The sequence below is a fragment of the Leucopleurus acutus genome (assembly GCF_964270905.1).
Source record: "Leucopleurus acutus genome assembly, chromosome: 10".
NCBI classification, from domain to species: domain Eukaryota; kingdom Metazoa; phylum Chordata; class Mammalia; order Artiodactyla; family Delphinidae; genus Leucopleurus; species Leucopleurus acutus.
The window spans coordinates 42861808-42878346 of NC_139153.1; the positions used below are offsets into that span (position 1 = coordinate 42861808).

Sequence of the window (16539 nt, forward strand, 5' to 3'; positions counted from 1 at the left end):
AAAAATTATTACAGGAGACCAATCTTTTCCCAACTAACCTCACCCTGGAAATTGAAAGCATTCAACTGAAGACGGAAAAAGCAGTGGGAGGAAAGTAGGCCAACTGGCTTCCAACAAAGGTAGAGTATGGCCAGTATAGCAATGTGATACTTACTAGCACATCCACGTAGAGAATCCAGCAATGCTCCCGAGGACTAATGCACAGGGACTTCAGGTCGACGCTGCTCTTGTTGTTAAATATCCGGTAGAGGGTGTTAGCAATCTCTGTGCCAAGGTCATCACCTCCCCGACCTTCAAATTCAGGGGTAGCATTGGCTGAACTATATAGAAGGGCAACAGAAAAGGGGTGAGTCTTGTCGAATGCAAAGAGCAAAAGGGCAGGCTTTGTTCCAGTTTCCCTGGGGGATGCTGGAAGAACCAGGACTATGAGGAAAGTCACTGAAATGAGGAAAGGATACATCTGACACTTTTCCAGCCTCTAGACACACGCAATGAGCCAGGCCAGGACCATGTTCTGGATGTGTCAGTGTGTGTGGTGGGAGTTCCCACTGACTTCTACAGAAGCCATATTTATCCAAAGAGAAACAAGAACGCTGGTAAGATGAACCTCAGCCAGTAATAACGAACACTCATATCTTGAGGGTATAATAAAGACTTCTCTGGCAGGCCCAGAGAGGCCTAGAGAATCAGTCTGGCCTACAGAGGGGTTACATTATATACACCATCCCTAGATGATGATATGATACTCTCAAAACAAAAACCACAATGTAGGTACAATAACTTTCCTGGAATGATTTAGAAGATATATATATATAACAGTATGTCAGAGTTATGTTATTAACTTTAGATTATCATGGTACTGAAAAGCAGGAAAATAAGACTGTTGGCTGATTTAAATATTAGGTTCTCTCTTTTACTTCATTTTTCTAGAGAAAACTTTTTCCTTTTTAGCCTCTTTAATTTTATGCCAAATCACCTCAACAAAGAATGAACAAGCATTGACATTCGCCACCCTAAGCACTACTTAAAGTGTTTAACAGGAAATTTTTGAGGGTTCTGGCTTAATGAAAACAAATCCTTAATACACTTGTGACATATACAAACATTCCAGTAATCATTTTATTGTAATAAATAAGGCCTAGAAAGATAAGAAATCAGTTGTTTCAGTATGATCTCTACAAAATCACATATTGAAGCTTTCTGGTCCTCATCCACCTGGAAGGTCCCGGGCCCCTGTGCTAGGCACTGGAGACCTAGAGACTGAGCAAGGCAAATGCAGACCCTAAGTCAGCAATTCCAATTGCTGGGGGGAGTCACACGATAGTGCGCAAACAGGAGTAGGGGGTCAAGAGGGATGTCAACCAGTGTTGAGGGTTATAGGAGTCCTTGAACCTGAAGATGAGTAGAAGCTGGTCAGACCACAGAAACGCCAAGGGGATTCCAGGCAAAGCAAAACCTATGTGAAGGCTCAAGGCTGTACCCACCCCGTCTGTGTAATGCTGAAAGAAACCTCACCTAATATATTTAAGTGTCCCTTTTGTCTGGTCCGTTCTAATATAGATGTAAGATATATCCTAAAACAATGAGTGTATCATTGTATAATAACTTTGCTACTCTCATAGTATTCCCTTACTACTACGAGCCAGCAGAACCCCAATTTAAAACCCCTATGAGAAACTTCATTACTGTCATAGCAACCTCACTGTTCCCTCACTGCCTCTGCCAGACTCGGGCACTAAGCCATGAAAAGAAGCTCATTTATGGTAAAATAATCAAGTCACTAGAGACCAAGTTCATTATTTTGCAGGGCTAGCAAAAGACAACCTGTTTCTAATTTAAACGCTAAGCCGTTAAGTCCCATCTTTTAAGTGTTTAAAAACTGCATCTAAATAGACCATTGTGTAAACAAATCCAGGCAGAGATGCTTATGCTTAAAATGTTGACCTTTCCCTGATTACAGTGGGCCACATCCTCCTGGGAGGGGCTATTACTGGGGATTGACGCACTAACAGCCCGAAGGGATGGTTTAAGAACTTCCCAGGCCAATCAGCTAAATAATCTACCTACCAAACCACCCCCCATTGGTTTTTTTTGATACTGGGCTGGTTTAAAGTGGAAATTTTTCCCATTTTAAAAGGTTTTTCTTTTTTTTCCTTTTTAAAATACAGGTTAACTCTTTCAGCATAGCTGGTGGCCAGAGAAAGGAAGGTTTAGATGCTCAGGAGACTACGGAAAGCTCCTGCTCTGGACTCTCCCTGAATGTGTAATTCAGCATGCTTGGCTTGTAGCCTAACATTAGTCAGGTTAGCGCTCCTTGGGTCTGTCTTATGCCTCAAGGTAATGAATGGGTGCTCTGGTCTTGGGACTTATTACTAGACCACAAATGTTGGAGTCAACGAATGCAGACCAAGGGAGTCCTAAATAAAAAGCTTCTCTATTAAGTGCCAAGTAAAAAAAGAGCGAGAGAATGCAGGCTGGTAATCCTAGACTCCTGTTCGCAGGCATCACAATATATTCTTTCAGTAGAGGAATATATACTTGGGTTTGGTTTGTTTGTTTGTTTGTTTGTTTTTGGCACAAAACAAGTGGTTTCTATAATTACAATTACCAAAACCAATTCAGATCCTTCATAAAGTATGACCCAGCCCCTCTTCCAGGGCTGTTGGGAAATCGCTTATTGAGCTGGATAAACATAAAAATCCTGGGAACGCTGCCCCTCCCAGTTCTCCAACCTCCTGACTGTGCTCCTCCTGCTTGGCACATCTCTGGTTTAACTGGATTAGGCTGAGATCAAGGCCATGTCTACCTGGAACAGGACTTCAGACACTAGGCCCATTGTTGTTTCCCTTGCTGTCAATCTAGCCTGCAAATCTGTGAAGGCTTACAGCCAGGCCAGGCCAGGCCCACGGCAGAAAAAGTGATTTAGTAGGTACCTGGGCCAGGGATGACTTCGGGCCTTACCCCTCTAGTCATCTAGCCCCCAGGTAGGTCCCAGTTCCTCAGGGAGCACATGTACTCACTTCTGAGCCTGCAAAAGCTTCCCTATAAATGGGTATGGGAACAGTGGCACATTCTGAGTGTTGCATCGTAAGCCCTTGTTTGCAGTTCCTGGGAGAATTATATCGTTAGCTTTGGAGACATTCAAAGCACAGCGAGCCTCAAATGACTTCTGCAGGTTGCCTCTCTCCTTTGCCCCCACCCCCAGCCCTTCAGCCGAGAATGGTGCCCCCTTCAAGCAGCACGAAGTAGGTAAGGAACAGAGATCAAGTGGCTCCACCCACCAATTCAGGGCTTGAAGCTTCCAGTTCAATATTAGTGAAAAAAAACAAGTGGTCACATTTAAAAGTAGTTGAGATCCCAGAGAAGTGACAAGTGCCAGGCATGCTGAAATGTCTATGAACGAAACGTGTTCTCCTCACCTCCTCCAGTTACAACCCGCAGCCTCTCTGAGAGACCAAACACAGCTCCTAAACCCATGAACATGGTGGCCAGAGAGCGAAGAAGTGACTTGATGGTCTGCCACATGGTGGTAACCAGAGTGAAACACCAGCTCACTAAATTCTTACCTTCTGGGCTTTAGATGGAAACCATCTTTTCCCAAAGTTTCAAGCTTCTTATTTAAAATGGCCTATTCTCAGGCTACAACTAACAAAACAAAGATATAGAGACAGGAGTTAGAAGGTCCGAGTATGCTCCCAGTTTAGTCAAAGTGCTGCCAGGCATCTCTGGAGCAGATCTCAGGAACCCCAAGGTTTTCCTCCTCCACTGGTATGGGGATCAGGGTCTGTGTCATGGGTACCCTTTCCTAAGGGCATCATTTCTAAGACCCGGGGAAAATCATTGGGGTGGGCGAAGGTGTCTACACCAGGCTCCATATATTATTCCAAGTAGACAAACAAAAGTAGAGGGAATTAGCAGAAAGACAATTCGTTTTCTGTGACCTCTCTGGTAATTACCACTGGTAATTTAAATAATTAAAACATGAAAGTTGCTAGTAAGTAGTTAAGTCAAGCTGGGCTCAGTCAGGCAGGAGCCCCCCCCCCCCCCAATTAACTTTCCTCCCACTGGGTAACAACTCTGTTTCAGCCTGTGGATGGGTACATGCCTTGAGCTCTCCAGCAGAGGCCCCACGCCTGGGGCCCGGATGGGGTTGGGGGCCGCACCCTTATGGCTGGGCATAGCCACAGGTGCCCAGAAGCCATTCCTATTCATTGGATTGAAATAAAGGGGTTTATTTGTTTACACAATTATGAGTTGCTCCGTGAATATGCAAATGAGGTTCTGATAAAGGTGGCAGCCAGTTGTGCTTGGTAACCTGCTCTTTGCAGGAAAATGGGGTTTTATGAATCTCTCATGGTGATTCTACCCGCTGGGCTGATCACACTGAGCCACTTAAAGACGCCGAAGGGTGCCACCTTGAGAAACAGACTCAGGAGAACTCCCTGGGAAATGGAGTTTCTGGGCCTGGTGAGGTTCTCTTGAGACTTACAAAGGGGGAAAAGAGACCAGCAGGCAGCCACTCTCAGCCAGGAGAAAGAGGTTTGCTTCTAGAAGCCAGATCTTGGGAAGAGGCAGCTCAAAGGCTCCTCTCACCCTGGAGCCACCCTCTTACAGCTGGGACAAGAAAGGGTCAACAGCATCAGGCTAACTGGAGTCATGTTCAGACACAGAGCCACAATGAAACGTGTCTCCTATACCAAGCATCTGAGTGCAACACCCTCTCTTTGGTGTGGCTGGGCTGACTGCCTTTGGTCTGCCTAAGATGAATGAGGCGGAAGGATAATGAAGAGGAAGAAAAGGAAAGCAAATTACAGCCCCTAACACATGGCGTCTGCTCCTCAGTGACTGTTTACTGCACCGGATCAGGCAGATCAAGGCAGGAGAGGCATTTTTTTCTTCCTCCACGAGCAAAGGAAGGATAAGTTGGAGGCCTTAACAAGTTCACCATCATGCACAGCAACTTAAAGGATGGGCCGATTCCACTGGACAACTCAGACTGCTGAGAGCAGCTGGGCAGAAACAGAGGAAACTGCTCTGGAGGGGCCAGGGCCGGGGCAGGGATGGGCTGGAAGGAAAACTGGCCAGAAAGATGAACGCAGACACATTCTGAAAACTCTAAGCAGGATATCCCTCTAAAGCTGGCTCCTGCAGGCTGCATGAAGCAGAAAGAGCAAAGACTCAGCACCGAATAGACCTGAGCTGGCATTACTAGCTGTGTGATCCCAGGAAAGTCACTTACTCTCTCTGAACCCCTTTTGTCATCTCTCTCTCAGGAGTGTTGTGAGGATCAATTTCTGTGTTTGGAAGTGAAGACTGGAAGACTGTAACTCACTGTGCAAATGTGGGTTACCATCTTTGCAGAAAAGGGCTGACATTGCAGGTGCAAGGCTGCTACCTTTAGAAGGGTCTGCTTGCAAGGTTGGTCCTCAGCTGGCATCTGGGCACTTGGCTCTCAGACTGGACTCAGTCAACAGTAAACTGGGTCTCCTGTGCCTAGACTGTGCAAATAACGTGGTTTATGCTAAACACCTGCTTTCCTTCTGGGAGTCTGGAACTTTGGTATGTGTAAAGCAGAGGGTGCCTATGTGACCAGCCCCAATCAAAATCTTGGTGCTGAGTCTCTAATGCGTTTTCTTAGGCAGAATCATCACACACGTGTTGCTGCATTTCTGTGATAATCAAAGCTCTGAATACAACTCCATGCTCTATGCTAAGTCCTGTGAGTCCTTTCAGGAAATGTTTGAATGTGGGGGGTGGTCTTGCCACCCCTCCCAGTAAAGTACCAATATTATATACCTGCACCTAGCATGAGCCGATAGAGCCTTACCCACCTCAAGAAGGTCTGCTGTCACCACCCAGCTAGAAGAGGAGTTACAGATAGAAGATGAGACTGGGCTGGCAACCCGATAAAAAGCCCCAACCCCTAGAAGGGGAGGTAACATGAGGGAGAGAAAGAACACTTTTGAAAGTCCACTGAACCAGTCGTTGTGCTGGATGCTCACTCTATTTTCATTACTTCGCTTCCTCATCATCACAACAGTATTATTATCTCAATATTTTAGATAAAGAAATTTAGGCGCACAGGGACTGAGTAACTAGCCTGAGGTCACACAGCTAGCCAGAGAAGGAAGCCAGCAACAAGGCTGGCTGGCTGGCTGCAGAGTCTCTGCTTTTCCCAGTACCCACACTGCCTGCCCAGCTGCCACCCCGTCGGCCTGTCAGGCTGCTTGGCTTGCCCTACTCCCTGCTCTGCCAAGCAAGTCATGAGAAGTTTTCTGCAAAACTAGAGCAGGAAGGGAAACAGGACATCATTTAATTTGACTCTCATAACTACCATGTGCCGGGCTGCCTGGCAGACACCCTCCTTTTTCAGACAGGGAAAATGAAGCCCAGTGAGGGCCAGCTGATTAGGACAAGGGCAGGACCTGAGCCAAGGCCTCCTTTCACATTTCCCAGTGCCTGGTACACAGGAGAACTCAGTAAATACCTGCCGGCTGGTGAAAGATGATTAAATACAAAATAAAAGTGGGCTCAACAAGAAACCAGAGGTTAATTCTCTGAATCTTCTATCTTTTAAAGCATTTTTCTTTAAAAACATCTGCAGAGTACTGACCAGTCAACAAAGAACTCCAGGTAACCTTCATTTGGTTTCTCCAGCTTCGGCGTCCCCATTTCTGCTTTCACTCCCACCAAGATGTCTGTGTGACCCTGCAGACACATGCAAGAAGGGTCCTCACTCAGGGCAGGCAGCCAGGCACCCAACCACCCCCTCCTCTCCCAGATGTACGCCTCGAGGGGACTCGCTTAGCATCAGTGCCGGGACTTGGAAAGTGGCCCTTTGAGAAGGTGAGGGGTCCTTCAGATGTATACAGACCCCCTCCCAGAGTTTGGCTTGGGTCTTAGATTTCCCTTGGAACAATATGCACTCCAAAAGCCCAGAGGGGCCTGCAACTGGTTCCCTAGAGCCTACCCATTCCTCCACCTGGGTACAGACTGTGGCCACAGTACTCACCAGCTTGACTCTGGCAGACCCACTGGTGTTGGACACCACATCAGTTTCCACTTCAACACATCGGTAGTCTTCACAGCCACGGCCATCCATGCGGAGGTCTTCCTGAGTGCAACAATCAAAATCCTAAGGTTATAATACTAAACCTCTAACAGACTGTTCAACTGACTCACTCCTTTCCCCCCAGAGAGAAATATGTGGTACAACAACTCCTTTTCTCTTAGTGATTCATCCAAATATTCTGTCCTCATAGGTAGTAACATTACTATTTTACAAATGAGGAAATGGAGACTCAGAGAAGTTAAGTGACTCACGTCCAAGGTCCCACAGCTAGGGACAGCAAAGCTCAGCTTCCAACCCAGGTCTGTCGGAGCACGAAGTCCAAACTACGTACCACTATACAGAACAGGCACACACAAACAAAATCTGAACAGACAAAATAAAAGAGGTCTCTTTCCGAATCTGCAATTCTGAAGTCACAAGAAGTATGGATTGTCAGAGATACAGGTATAACTGTCTTGGCTGTAGCCCTCCAACCCCCCAAACCCAATCAGATCTAGTCTCTAAATAGCTAAAAACAACTAACTGGTATCTTCTAAAAGATCTTCTAAAACAGGCATGCTCTAGAACAGGGTCAACAAAGTTAGGCCTGCAGGCCGCCTGTTTTCATAAGCCGTTCTACTGGAACACAGCCGTGCCCACTCGCTCAGGTATTCTGTGGCTGCTGTCATACCACAGCAGCAGAGCTGAGGGGTTGAGACAGAGACCACATGACCTGCAGCCCCCAGATCATTACTATTTAGTCCTTCACAGGAAAAGTTTGCCAACCCCTGCTACAGAGGATGGGTTTCAGGGTGGTGTACGTACTGCCTGGCCTTATCCCCAGTTATTTACTTAACTCAATTATTTACTTCTATTGGTATAACTCATAGATAACTATTTTATGCTGTGGTTGTAATCCAGTACTTCCATTATTTATCTTGTTGCTCCAAGTGTCCCAGATTTGGCCACTGGGAGCTCCTTTGGGTTGGTTCTTGCATTCTCTCAATATGTCTCCAATCTCTTCGGAGCACTTCTTTACTTCTGACAACAAAAGGTGTTCCAGCCACTTGTATTTTACCTGCCCCAGCCCTGGGATCAGCCCTTTTTCCAAGGAGCCCTGGTTCCCTTCATTGCAGAATAGTACTTAAAAACCAGGATCTGGGTGCTAAGTAGGTTCATTGCTACAGGGGTATCATTGCTTCTAGATCGTCTCAGTAGAACAGTGCTAGAAAATATACGTATGTGTACTAACCCACACACATACACACACCTATATTTATTTCTGTATCTATCCACATATCTGTTAAAAAGTCATGTGTTCATACTGAGAGTTGGTTCTAACCTACCTCCTTGTCTTATTTGTAACTTCTTTCTCAGACAGGGAGGAACCTGGCTCTCATTATCTACAATGTATTTATGTATTTGTTAAATCTCTGTATATACATAAAGTAGTTTTAGAATTACTGCGCCATACCCCTGTGAAAAACAAATTTACTAATACAGTATTTGTGTAGAGTTCTTTTTGTCTTTAGCCTTACAGCACCCACTCAAAATATTGTTTCCAGTTGTCTTTCCCTATCCTTCCTGTGCCTCTGTTACTCATCTGTACCCCTGTCAGTTCATTAGTAACTGCTGGGGTTCCATTTTGGGTCCCCCACATCCTGGCTACTTTTAATTACTATCACCAGGGCTCTAAGAGTCAAAGCTATCAGAGAAGGTGTGCTCAGAGAAATGTCACTCACCCCTCATCCCTATTTTCATCCCCCCCCACCTTCCTACCCCCTCCCACCAGCGCCAGGCAGGTAACCAATCTCTTTAGTTCCCAGTCCATCTTTCATGTACTTCCTTTCCACAAATGAAAAGATAAGAGTATTTTTAATATCCCTTATTTTCTTTTATAAAATATGGCATACTACAGATACTCTTTTACACGTAGCTTCTTTTTCTAAACAATTAACAATACATATGCAGGAAATCACTCCACATCAGCTCATAGAGATTGTCCTCATTCTCTGTAAACATTTTTTGAAAGCTCTTTCTTTCAGCAAAAAAATCATTAGCCTCATCAGATTCTCAAAGGGATTAATGCTTCTCAAAATACTGAAAACAAAAACCAAACAAACAAACCAAACAAACAAGCCACCACTGTTCTGAAGTATGTATCTGTCAGAGATTTATCTTTAAACTGCTTGGCTCACTGCATATCTGATTGACTTTTTTATTTTGAGGAATGAAAATACAGAAAAGGAAAACACTGAATACTCCCGCCACACAGTACCAACTACTACCATCTGTCGTGTTTGTTTCAACTCTTTAAACTCCTGTTAAAGGAGAGAAAATAAACATCCTAAATCAGGTTGAAGTCCTTTTGCAGCCAGTCGACTCCAAGACATCCCCTCCCAGCCATCCCCTCCCTGGAGGCAATCCCTATCTGAAGCCTGGGGAGACATGTTCTCGAAAAGCAACAGAATTTCAAGTCTAGAAGAATGAGTCTCCTGAACTCTACAGAGTGAGTTCTCTTCCCTGGAGGATCCCAAAACTATATAACCGTGTCTCGTCACAACCCCACCTACCCCCACCCACATGAAAGCATCCTAGGTCAATCTCGGCTTGCCCCATCCCCCAGGTGTGCCTTGCTAGGAAGTGAACACCTGGCCCAGAAACAGCATTTACAATGAGTCCTTGGTGGATTGTAGGTATGGCACAAGTGTGAGCAGTCACTAGGAGCATCAGTCATGGCCTCCAGGCCTGGTCCTGCCATTAACTAGCTGCTTGACCTAGGACTAACCCTAACCCTAACCCTAACCCTTCCCCTCTAGACTAATTTCCTCATTTGTAGATGTAGAGATTGAATTCGACGGCCTCAAAGGTGCGTCTCTAATTCTGTGGATCTATAAATTAAAAGAGCCACAATTATTTGTAAGAACTAATAGTAGCTACTATTTAATGTGCATTTACTATCGACCAGATAACGTGCTAGGAACACTATACAGTTAACATGTTAAATCCTCACAATAACCCTATAATGTAAGAGAGCAAATTTTCATTCCATTTTACAAATGGGGATCAGGTTGAAAGATGCTAAATGCCTGGCCCGACGTCATAGCCAGCAAATAGCACTTGAATTCCAAGCCAGAGCTCTTAACCCCAATTCCACAGTCTCCTGCATTCTAAAGAGTCTCTTCACTGTGCAAAGGAGGCAGCACAGCCCTCTCTCAAAGGACGAACTGGCTGGCTATACCAGTTCGTCCTAATGATGGTGATGACGACTCTGAAAGCAGGAAGGCCGCAAGGCTACAGGGCTTCCCACTATTGCTTTAAATTACCACTCACTCTAGTCACAACCCTTTGTAGTGACAACCCACTGTTCCAAAATGTGGCTGGAGGGGTGTCAGAAAACTGGGCCTCACCAGAGCTTGCCTTTCCAGCCTTTAAATCAGTCTCTGCCCCCTGGGGAAGGCTCAGTCAGGAAGGCTCGGGTGACAAGTAAGAGATAAACAAAAAAGCTACAAATTTCCCTTTCCAGGGACGCGTAAAGTATAATTTTTTTCATAGAAAAAAGCACACAACAGGAGAAAACAAAGTCCATGAATCACTGCACACAGGACTTTTTAAAAATCCACTTTTCCTCATAAAAGGCTTAGGAAGGGGCTTCCCTGGTGGTGCAGTGGTTGAGAGTCCACCTGCCGATGCAGGGGACACGGGTTCGTGCCCCGGTCTGGGAAGATCCCACATGCTGCGGAGCGGCTGGGCCCGTGAGCCATGGCCGGTGAGCCTACGCGTCCGGAGCCTGTGCTCCGCAACGAGAGAGGCCACAACAGTGAGAGGCCCGCGTACCGCAAAAAAAAAAAAGGCTTAGGAAATCGCTAAACCTGCTTGGCCTGGCTCAGAGCCTGACGCCCTACCATAATTTTTATTCATCTGTAGTACTCAGGAGCTAAGGAATCAATCCATGTGTGAACATTTAAACATGGGCTGCCCTGAAGTGAACGCTCCATTTAAAAAATCAATAGAGATGTCCACAGGTGACAGACCACACCAGGGAGTGGAACCCTGTTCTCAGCAGAGGGGACTGAGCACCTTTCTAGGTAAAGGCCTTCTGGATGCTAGGATGGCTCCTCGTGACTTTCAAGTTGTTACCTGTGTGATCACTACAACCCTGCTGGTTGGGTGTGGCACAGAGTCACCGCCAACCTATATTTAAAACTCTGCTGTTCCACGCCAGCTTTTTGACCTTGAGCAAGTTAGTTCCTCAACAGCTCTGAGTCTGTCTCTTTGTCTATAAAGCGGGAATAACCCCGACCCTACAGAGTTATAGGAGAATCCTCAGCACAGTGCAGCACACAGGAGTCCCTGCTCAGCAGCTCCTTCTGCTTCTGGCAGCACATATTAACTCACTGAATCCTCAAAAACAACCCGGAGAGAGGTTACAAATGAGGACATTGAGGCACCAAGTTTAACCTCCTGTTTGTGACAGAGTGGCAGGACAGATGACCCAACCCAGAGTTGCTGTTCCTCACACCCGGGTAACACAGTCCTACTTCCTAATGGGAGTTGTCAGTTGGCTCTCCTAATCCAACACACTTGGGAGGATTTAGACTTAAAGTAGTCCTCTGAGGCGATGCTAACCACCTCCCACCTCCACTACCTTGCTTTGACTTGTCCAAGAGTGCAGAGCTTGCTGGAGGAGAACTGAGACCATACGGCCTCCCCTACTAGAAAGCCACCCTACTTTGGAAAGGGCCAGCTTTGCAGGCCCAGGCCCCAGACACAGCAGGCAAAACGAGATGTTGTCCTCGTTCCACTTTCCAAGCCTGTTGGGTGGGCCTGCATTCCTTTAGGATGGGATCCCACTCACCTTGCAAAGGGCCTGACCCAAAGGCATACAATCCAGAGAGTGGCCAGCTCTTTGGGGCGTGAAACTGATTCACTCCTTGGAATCTGATCTCTGATCTGGGAACTACTTGGGAGCGAAAGGGAGTTAAAGAGGAGCTGACAGGTCATGGTGTGGAGGGAGGCTGGAGAGGCCTCACAGAAGTAAAGGTGGGGGGATGGCATGTACCAAGGTGGAGGGCAGCTGGACAGCAAGCGGCTGCGGAGAAGTGAGACACTTCAGCAGAGAGAAGTAGGGCTGTCACCAGAGACGTAAAGACAGGCAGAGTCACACAGTCTATGTGATCCATGCTGGAGCCCTGAAAAGGCAGTGCCCCAGAGCTGCCTAGGGACTTTCCAGGCCTGGCCACAAATCCCCCTTGTCTTGAGACAATTTAACAATCTCTAGCCCTCCAAATCAAAAGAGCTTAAATCTCAACAGCCAGAGGCGGAACCCCACATGGGGTCACTAGGAAGGTTGCGGATATAGTATGGATGGTTCCGGACAAAGCCACACTTCCGATGGAAAAATCTTGACAGGGAGCCAACTTCTCTTCAGGGTTGACCACATGCCAGGTGGTCCATATTCTCTTTTCTCATCATTCCTCACAATCCCTTTCTGCTCCCAGATGGATATGTTCTCATTTTATACAGGGGGAGCTAGCTCAGCTACTCAGGTAAGAATCACTCTTACTGTGAATGGTGGAGCCGGGAAAGGATCCCTGCTCAGTCTGACTCCAAGTCCTCACTCAAACAGATGCAGGAGGTCATGTGACCTTGTTAGGGGAACCACTGACGGAAACCGCCCACCCTGGCCAGACCTTATAGTAACCATTTGCATGAGTTATCTTACAACAGGAGGTCCTGGTAAGGAACACGGAACTAACAAGCTATCACCAACCGGAAGAATTCGGGAAGGGTCAAAAGGAGAGGGGACACCAGTCAATATGTCCTACCAACCTCCCAGAATCCTTCTCGCTGGAATCCATCTTGGCTGAGTGATGTACACGCCACCATGAAGGACCCTGAGTCAGAATGATTGGCCAGAGACAACCCAGAAACTAACTCCATCACCATAAAACCTGAGAATGCGAGCCACGTGGCAGAGCAGTTCTCCTGGGTTCCCTTACCCTACTGCTCTCTGCCCGGGTGCCCCTTCCCAATAAAGTCTCTTGCTTTGTCAGCACATGTGTCCCCTCAGACAATTCATTTCCGAGTGTTAGACAAGAGCCCACTCTCGGGCCCTGGAAGGGGTCCCCCTTCCTGCAACAACCTCAGGCAGGGGGGCAAAGATTTCTGCAGCAGACTCCAGGCTGGACCAGGCCAGAGGCTTGCCCATAGCCCAACGTCTGGTGACTGCATCAAAATCTCCCAACATTTATGAAAATACCCATTCCCAGGCCCCAGCCCCAGAGATTCTGATTCAGAAGGTCCAGGTAAAGCCCGCGAAGCTGTATTTTGTGAGTAAAAGGCGCTTCAAGGTTTCAGAATCACTGGGCTAAGCCGGAGGTTAGCAATGTCTTTTCATGGAGGAAGCAGCACATATTTAGCTAGTTAAGCAAACTCCAAAAGAGGATTAAATGCTAATTCTGGATATTCTGACATCTGCCCCCAAATTCCTGAATATAAAAACCAGTTTGATACAAGTTAGTAAAACAAAAGTTGTACAAAGAAATGCAAAATAGGGTTCTAAAGAAACTGAGAACCAACATGGGAAAAAGTACTACCTAAAAAGATAACAGTACAGCAATATATGTCAATATACTATTTAAGGTCTAGGAAAATGGTGGGGTTCAGAACTTGCCCTCCCCCTTATTTCCCCAACATGCTTTCAGAAGACAGAAGAAAGAGAAGTAGAAGTGGGGAGTCTCTCTGGCCTTTGCCTTTGAATCCCTATTTTAAAAAAGGGAAAGTGGCATGCAAGTCAAGGTGGGCTTTGCAATCAGAAAGATCTGGATTTATATCCCAGGTCCACTGTAATCAGAGAGGGTACGGGGCCCCGGAAAAAGGGAACCAGGCATGGCTTTCTGGACATAAGAGAAGCCATTTTAGGCCTAAGCATTGTTGTGATCTAAGCCTGACCATAATGCTTGCCCTTGAACAGGTCTCTGTAATCAATGATCTTGAGGGAAGTAAAGAATGCAGGAAAAAAGGAAAAGCAGTGAAGAAATAACAGTTGAGATAAAACAGAGCCCTAGTTTTTCCTCAAGGGATATACTTAACAATCTGATACAGATCTTTGACTTGTTATACAAGAACTAAGGCCCCCACCCAGCTAGAGGATGGTAACTACAGGATAAGACCCCAAGCTGGTCTCAACACGAGGAAGGATGATGTTGACCTTTATGACCTTCGGAGACTCCAATCAACTAAAGCTTTGAGTCTGTTAACCTTTGCCCCAATTCTATGCTAAATTCCCCTCTGCTCAAGCCCCCACATGAATATGCATGTGCCCTTAGCTTATTCTCCAATTTTGCTAATTGGATAGACACTGCTTTGGAAAAGATCCTCAGCGTCCCCTCACTTGCTGCAATTAACAAATCCTTCCTTCTCCCAATCTTTGGCTTGGTTGTGTCTTTTGGCTCGACACCCACCAAGCGGCAAACCCTGTTTTCGGGTAACACCACCACACACTTACTTTGTGACCTCAGACAACTGATTTAACCTCTCTGAGCATAGTTCCTTATATGTAAAGTAGAGATAATACTTACCTTCAGGACTGTTACAAAGATTCAATGGGATAAAAATTATGATAGAATATGTACCTAACAAAAATGGGACAGCTCAGCCTTCAAAGGCTGAGAGGGTCTTTAACAGAATCAGGGACTGCCCACCGCTTCCTACCCGGGTGTGGAACCTTGTAGACCCAGAAAGAAGCAAGTACAAATACAATCCTAAATGGATTCTCGCCGCCCGGTCCCAAATACACCCTCATTGCCGGCTTCGATCTGCACACGCCGGCCGCCGAGCGGTTTAATCACAAGGTAAACCCAGTCAGCCGCAGTCCTAGGGGAACCCGACGGCCGGCGCCGGTACCGCTGCTGCCGCTACCTGAACGCCATGCACAATGTACACCTTCTCCGCCTCACTCAGCGCCACAAACGCCATGCTGCCGAGCCTCCCCGCCGCCAGATGTCATCTGCCAGCGTCTCCCCCGCGGACCACGCCCCCTCCGCGCCCATGCGTCATCAGCCTGCGCGGCGGCCGCTCCAGCAGCCGCCGCCGCCACCACCGCCACCACCGCCGGGAGCTCGATGGGCTTCTCTTGCGCGCCGCCCTGTGTCTGGCCGAGTCCAGGGAGCCGCGGCGCCTCGTGCCGGGGAGCCATCGCTGCAGCCCGAGGCCGGATCGCGGGTCGGGGGCTGCAGGGGGAGCGACGGCGGCGGCGACAGCCGAGCCCCACCGGGGGCCTGGGACTGGGGAACTGCCTCCAGCTTCACGGTCAGTTGGGTGAGGAAACTGGGATTGGGTGAAAAAGCTGGGGTGAGACGAGAGGCGCGGGCCGGGGCCGGAGCTGGAGGACTCGTAGTAGGAGAGACGTGCGGCGCAGTTTGCTCAGAGCTGAAGTTGAAGTAGCAGGTCGTGTGTGTTGAGAGAGACAGACAGACAGACAGACACAGACAGACTCACTCCGAGTGAGGGGAGGCGGACGTCGTGATTGGCCTGAGAGGCTGTCTCCTTGCTCTCCTTCCTACCCCCTGTCTTGCATTTCTCTGGTCCCTAGAATGGTGGTAAAGAAAGAGGCGATAAAGACCTCTTTAGGTCGTTCCCGGTGGGAAGGGTCTGGGCCAGAAGTGAATGCCCACTAGTCCCGAGGCGTCTTCACCCCAGGGATTCCCCCACCCCCACCCCCGCTCTCTCTCTGGGGCTGGTTGACCGAACGCTGACCCGGAACCTCTGCAGGATCCCCTTGCCCTGGGTGGCTGCCGGAGCATTGTCCCAAAGAGAGTAGGGGGGGAGAGTCTTGGTCGGCGCTGGCTGGGGGGCGCAGTGCCCAGGCGTCCCCAGCACTTCCTGGCAGTGACTAGTGATCGCTGGGAGCCGTGGACGAAAAAAATGCCAGCCCCGCTCGTGGCCACGTAAGAATGGGCCTCGAATATTCAGAAAGGATACCTGCAAGGTGAATGTGGGGTCACTGAAGGAGCCCATTAAGGCGGGGCTGACAGGGCACGAAAAAATTTTAAAGGGGCCACGTGGATAAATGGGGGAAAGTTAACCCCAAACGACAGAAACAAAGAGGGGGTCTGATGACTTTTCCAAATGCTCCATTTTTGAGGAACCTCCCTGTACTCAAAAGTGAAAGTAACCCTTGACAGCTTGATCATCCAAAGAACATTTGGGTTTTCTCAGATAGTAGCTCAAATACAGTTTCACACATAACTCTTGGGAGCTTAGCATAGATGGGCTTTGTGCTGGCTTTGGAACACTAAGACAAGTGGAGCACAACTTCTGCCCAGAGAAGCTCCCCAGGCAGAGGGGAAGGACCCAGGGCCAGCATAACCACAGAACATGGTGGTTAAGAGCTATGACAGTGGCACTAGTGAACACAGTGGGATAGGGAGGTCAGTCCGAGGAGGGTATGGAGAGGAAGTACCTGCCCACATTCTTAAGCACTA

At 47.7% G+C, this 16539-nt stretch overlaps 2 protein-coding genes across 6 annotated transcripts in view; one reads left to right on the forward strand and one right to left on the reverse strand.

Moving 5' to 3' along the window:
- The window catches only part of EXOSC7 (exosome component 7), a 31878-nt gene extending 15941 nt beyond the window's left edge, over window positions 1-15937 (reverse strand). Inside the window, exons 1-5 of one of the 2 annotated variants that reach the window (XM_082847797.1) lie at window positions 15819-15937; window positions 15554-15643; window positions 7013-7114; window positions 6614-6708; window positions 155-320 (exon numbers count right to left, since the gene is read on the reverse strand). In XM_082847797.1, coding sequence (XP_082703923.1) covers window positions 155-320; window positions 6614-6708; window positions 7013-7102 — 351 coding nt within the window. In that variant the 5' untranslated portion in view covers window positions 7103-7114; window positions 15554-15643; window positions 15819-15937. Of the gene's footprint in view, window positions 1-154; window positions 321-6613; window positions 6709-7012; window positions 7115-14974; window positions 15046-15553; window positions 15644-15818 lie in introns of those variants that run through there. The other variant, XM_082847796.1, reaches the window with a different exon arrangement.
- The window catches only part of ZDHHC3 (zDHHC palmitoyltransferase 3), a 54251-nt gene continuing 52856 nt past the window's right edge, over window positions 15145-16539 (forward strand). For all 4 annotated transcript variants that reach the window (XM_082847795.1, XM_082847792.1, XM_082847794.1 and 1 more), the window contains exon 1: window positions 15145-15364. The gene's annotated coding sequence lies outside the window, so the exon portion shown is untranslated. The remainder of the gene's footprint in view (window positions 15365-16539) is intronic.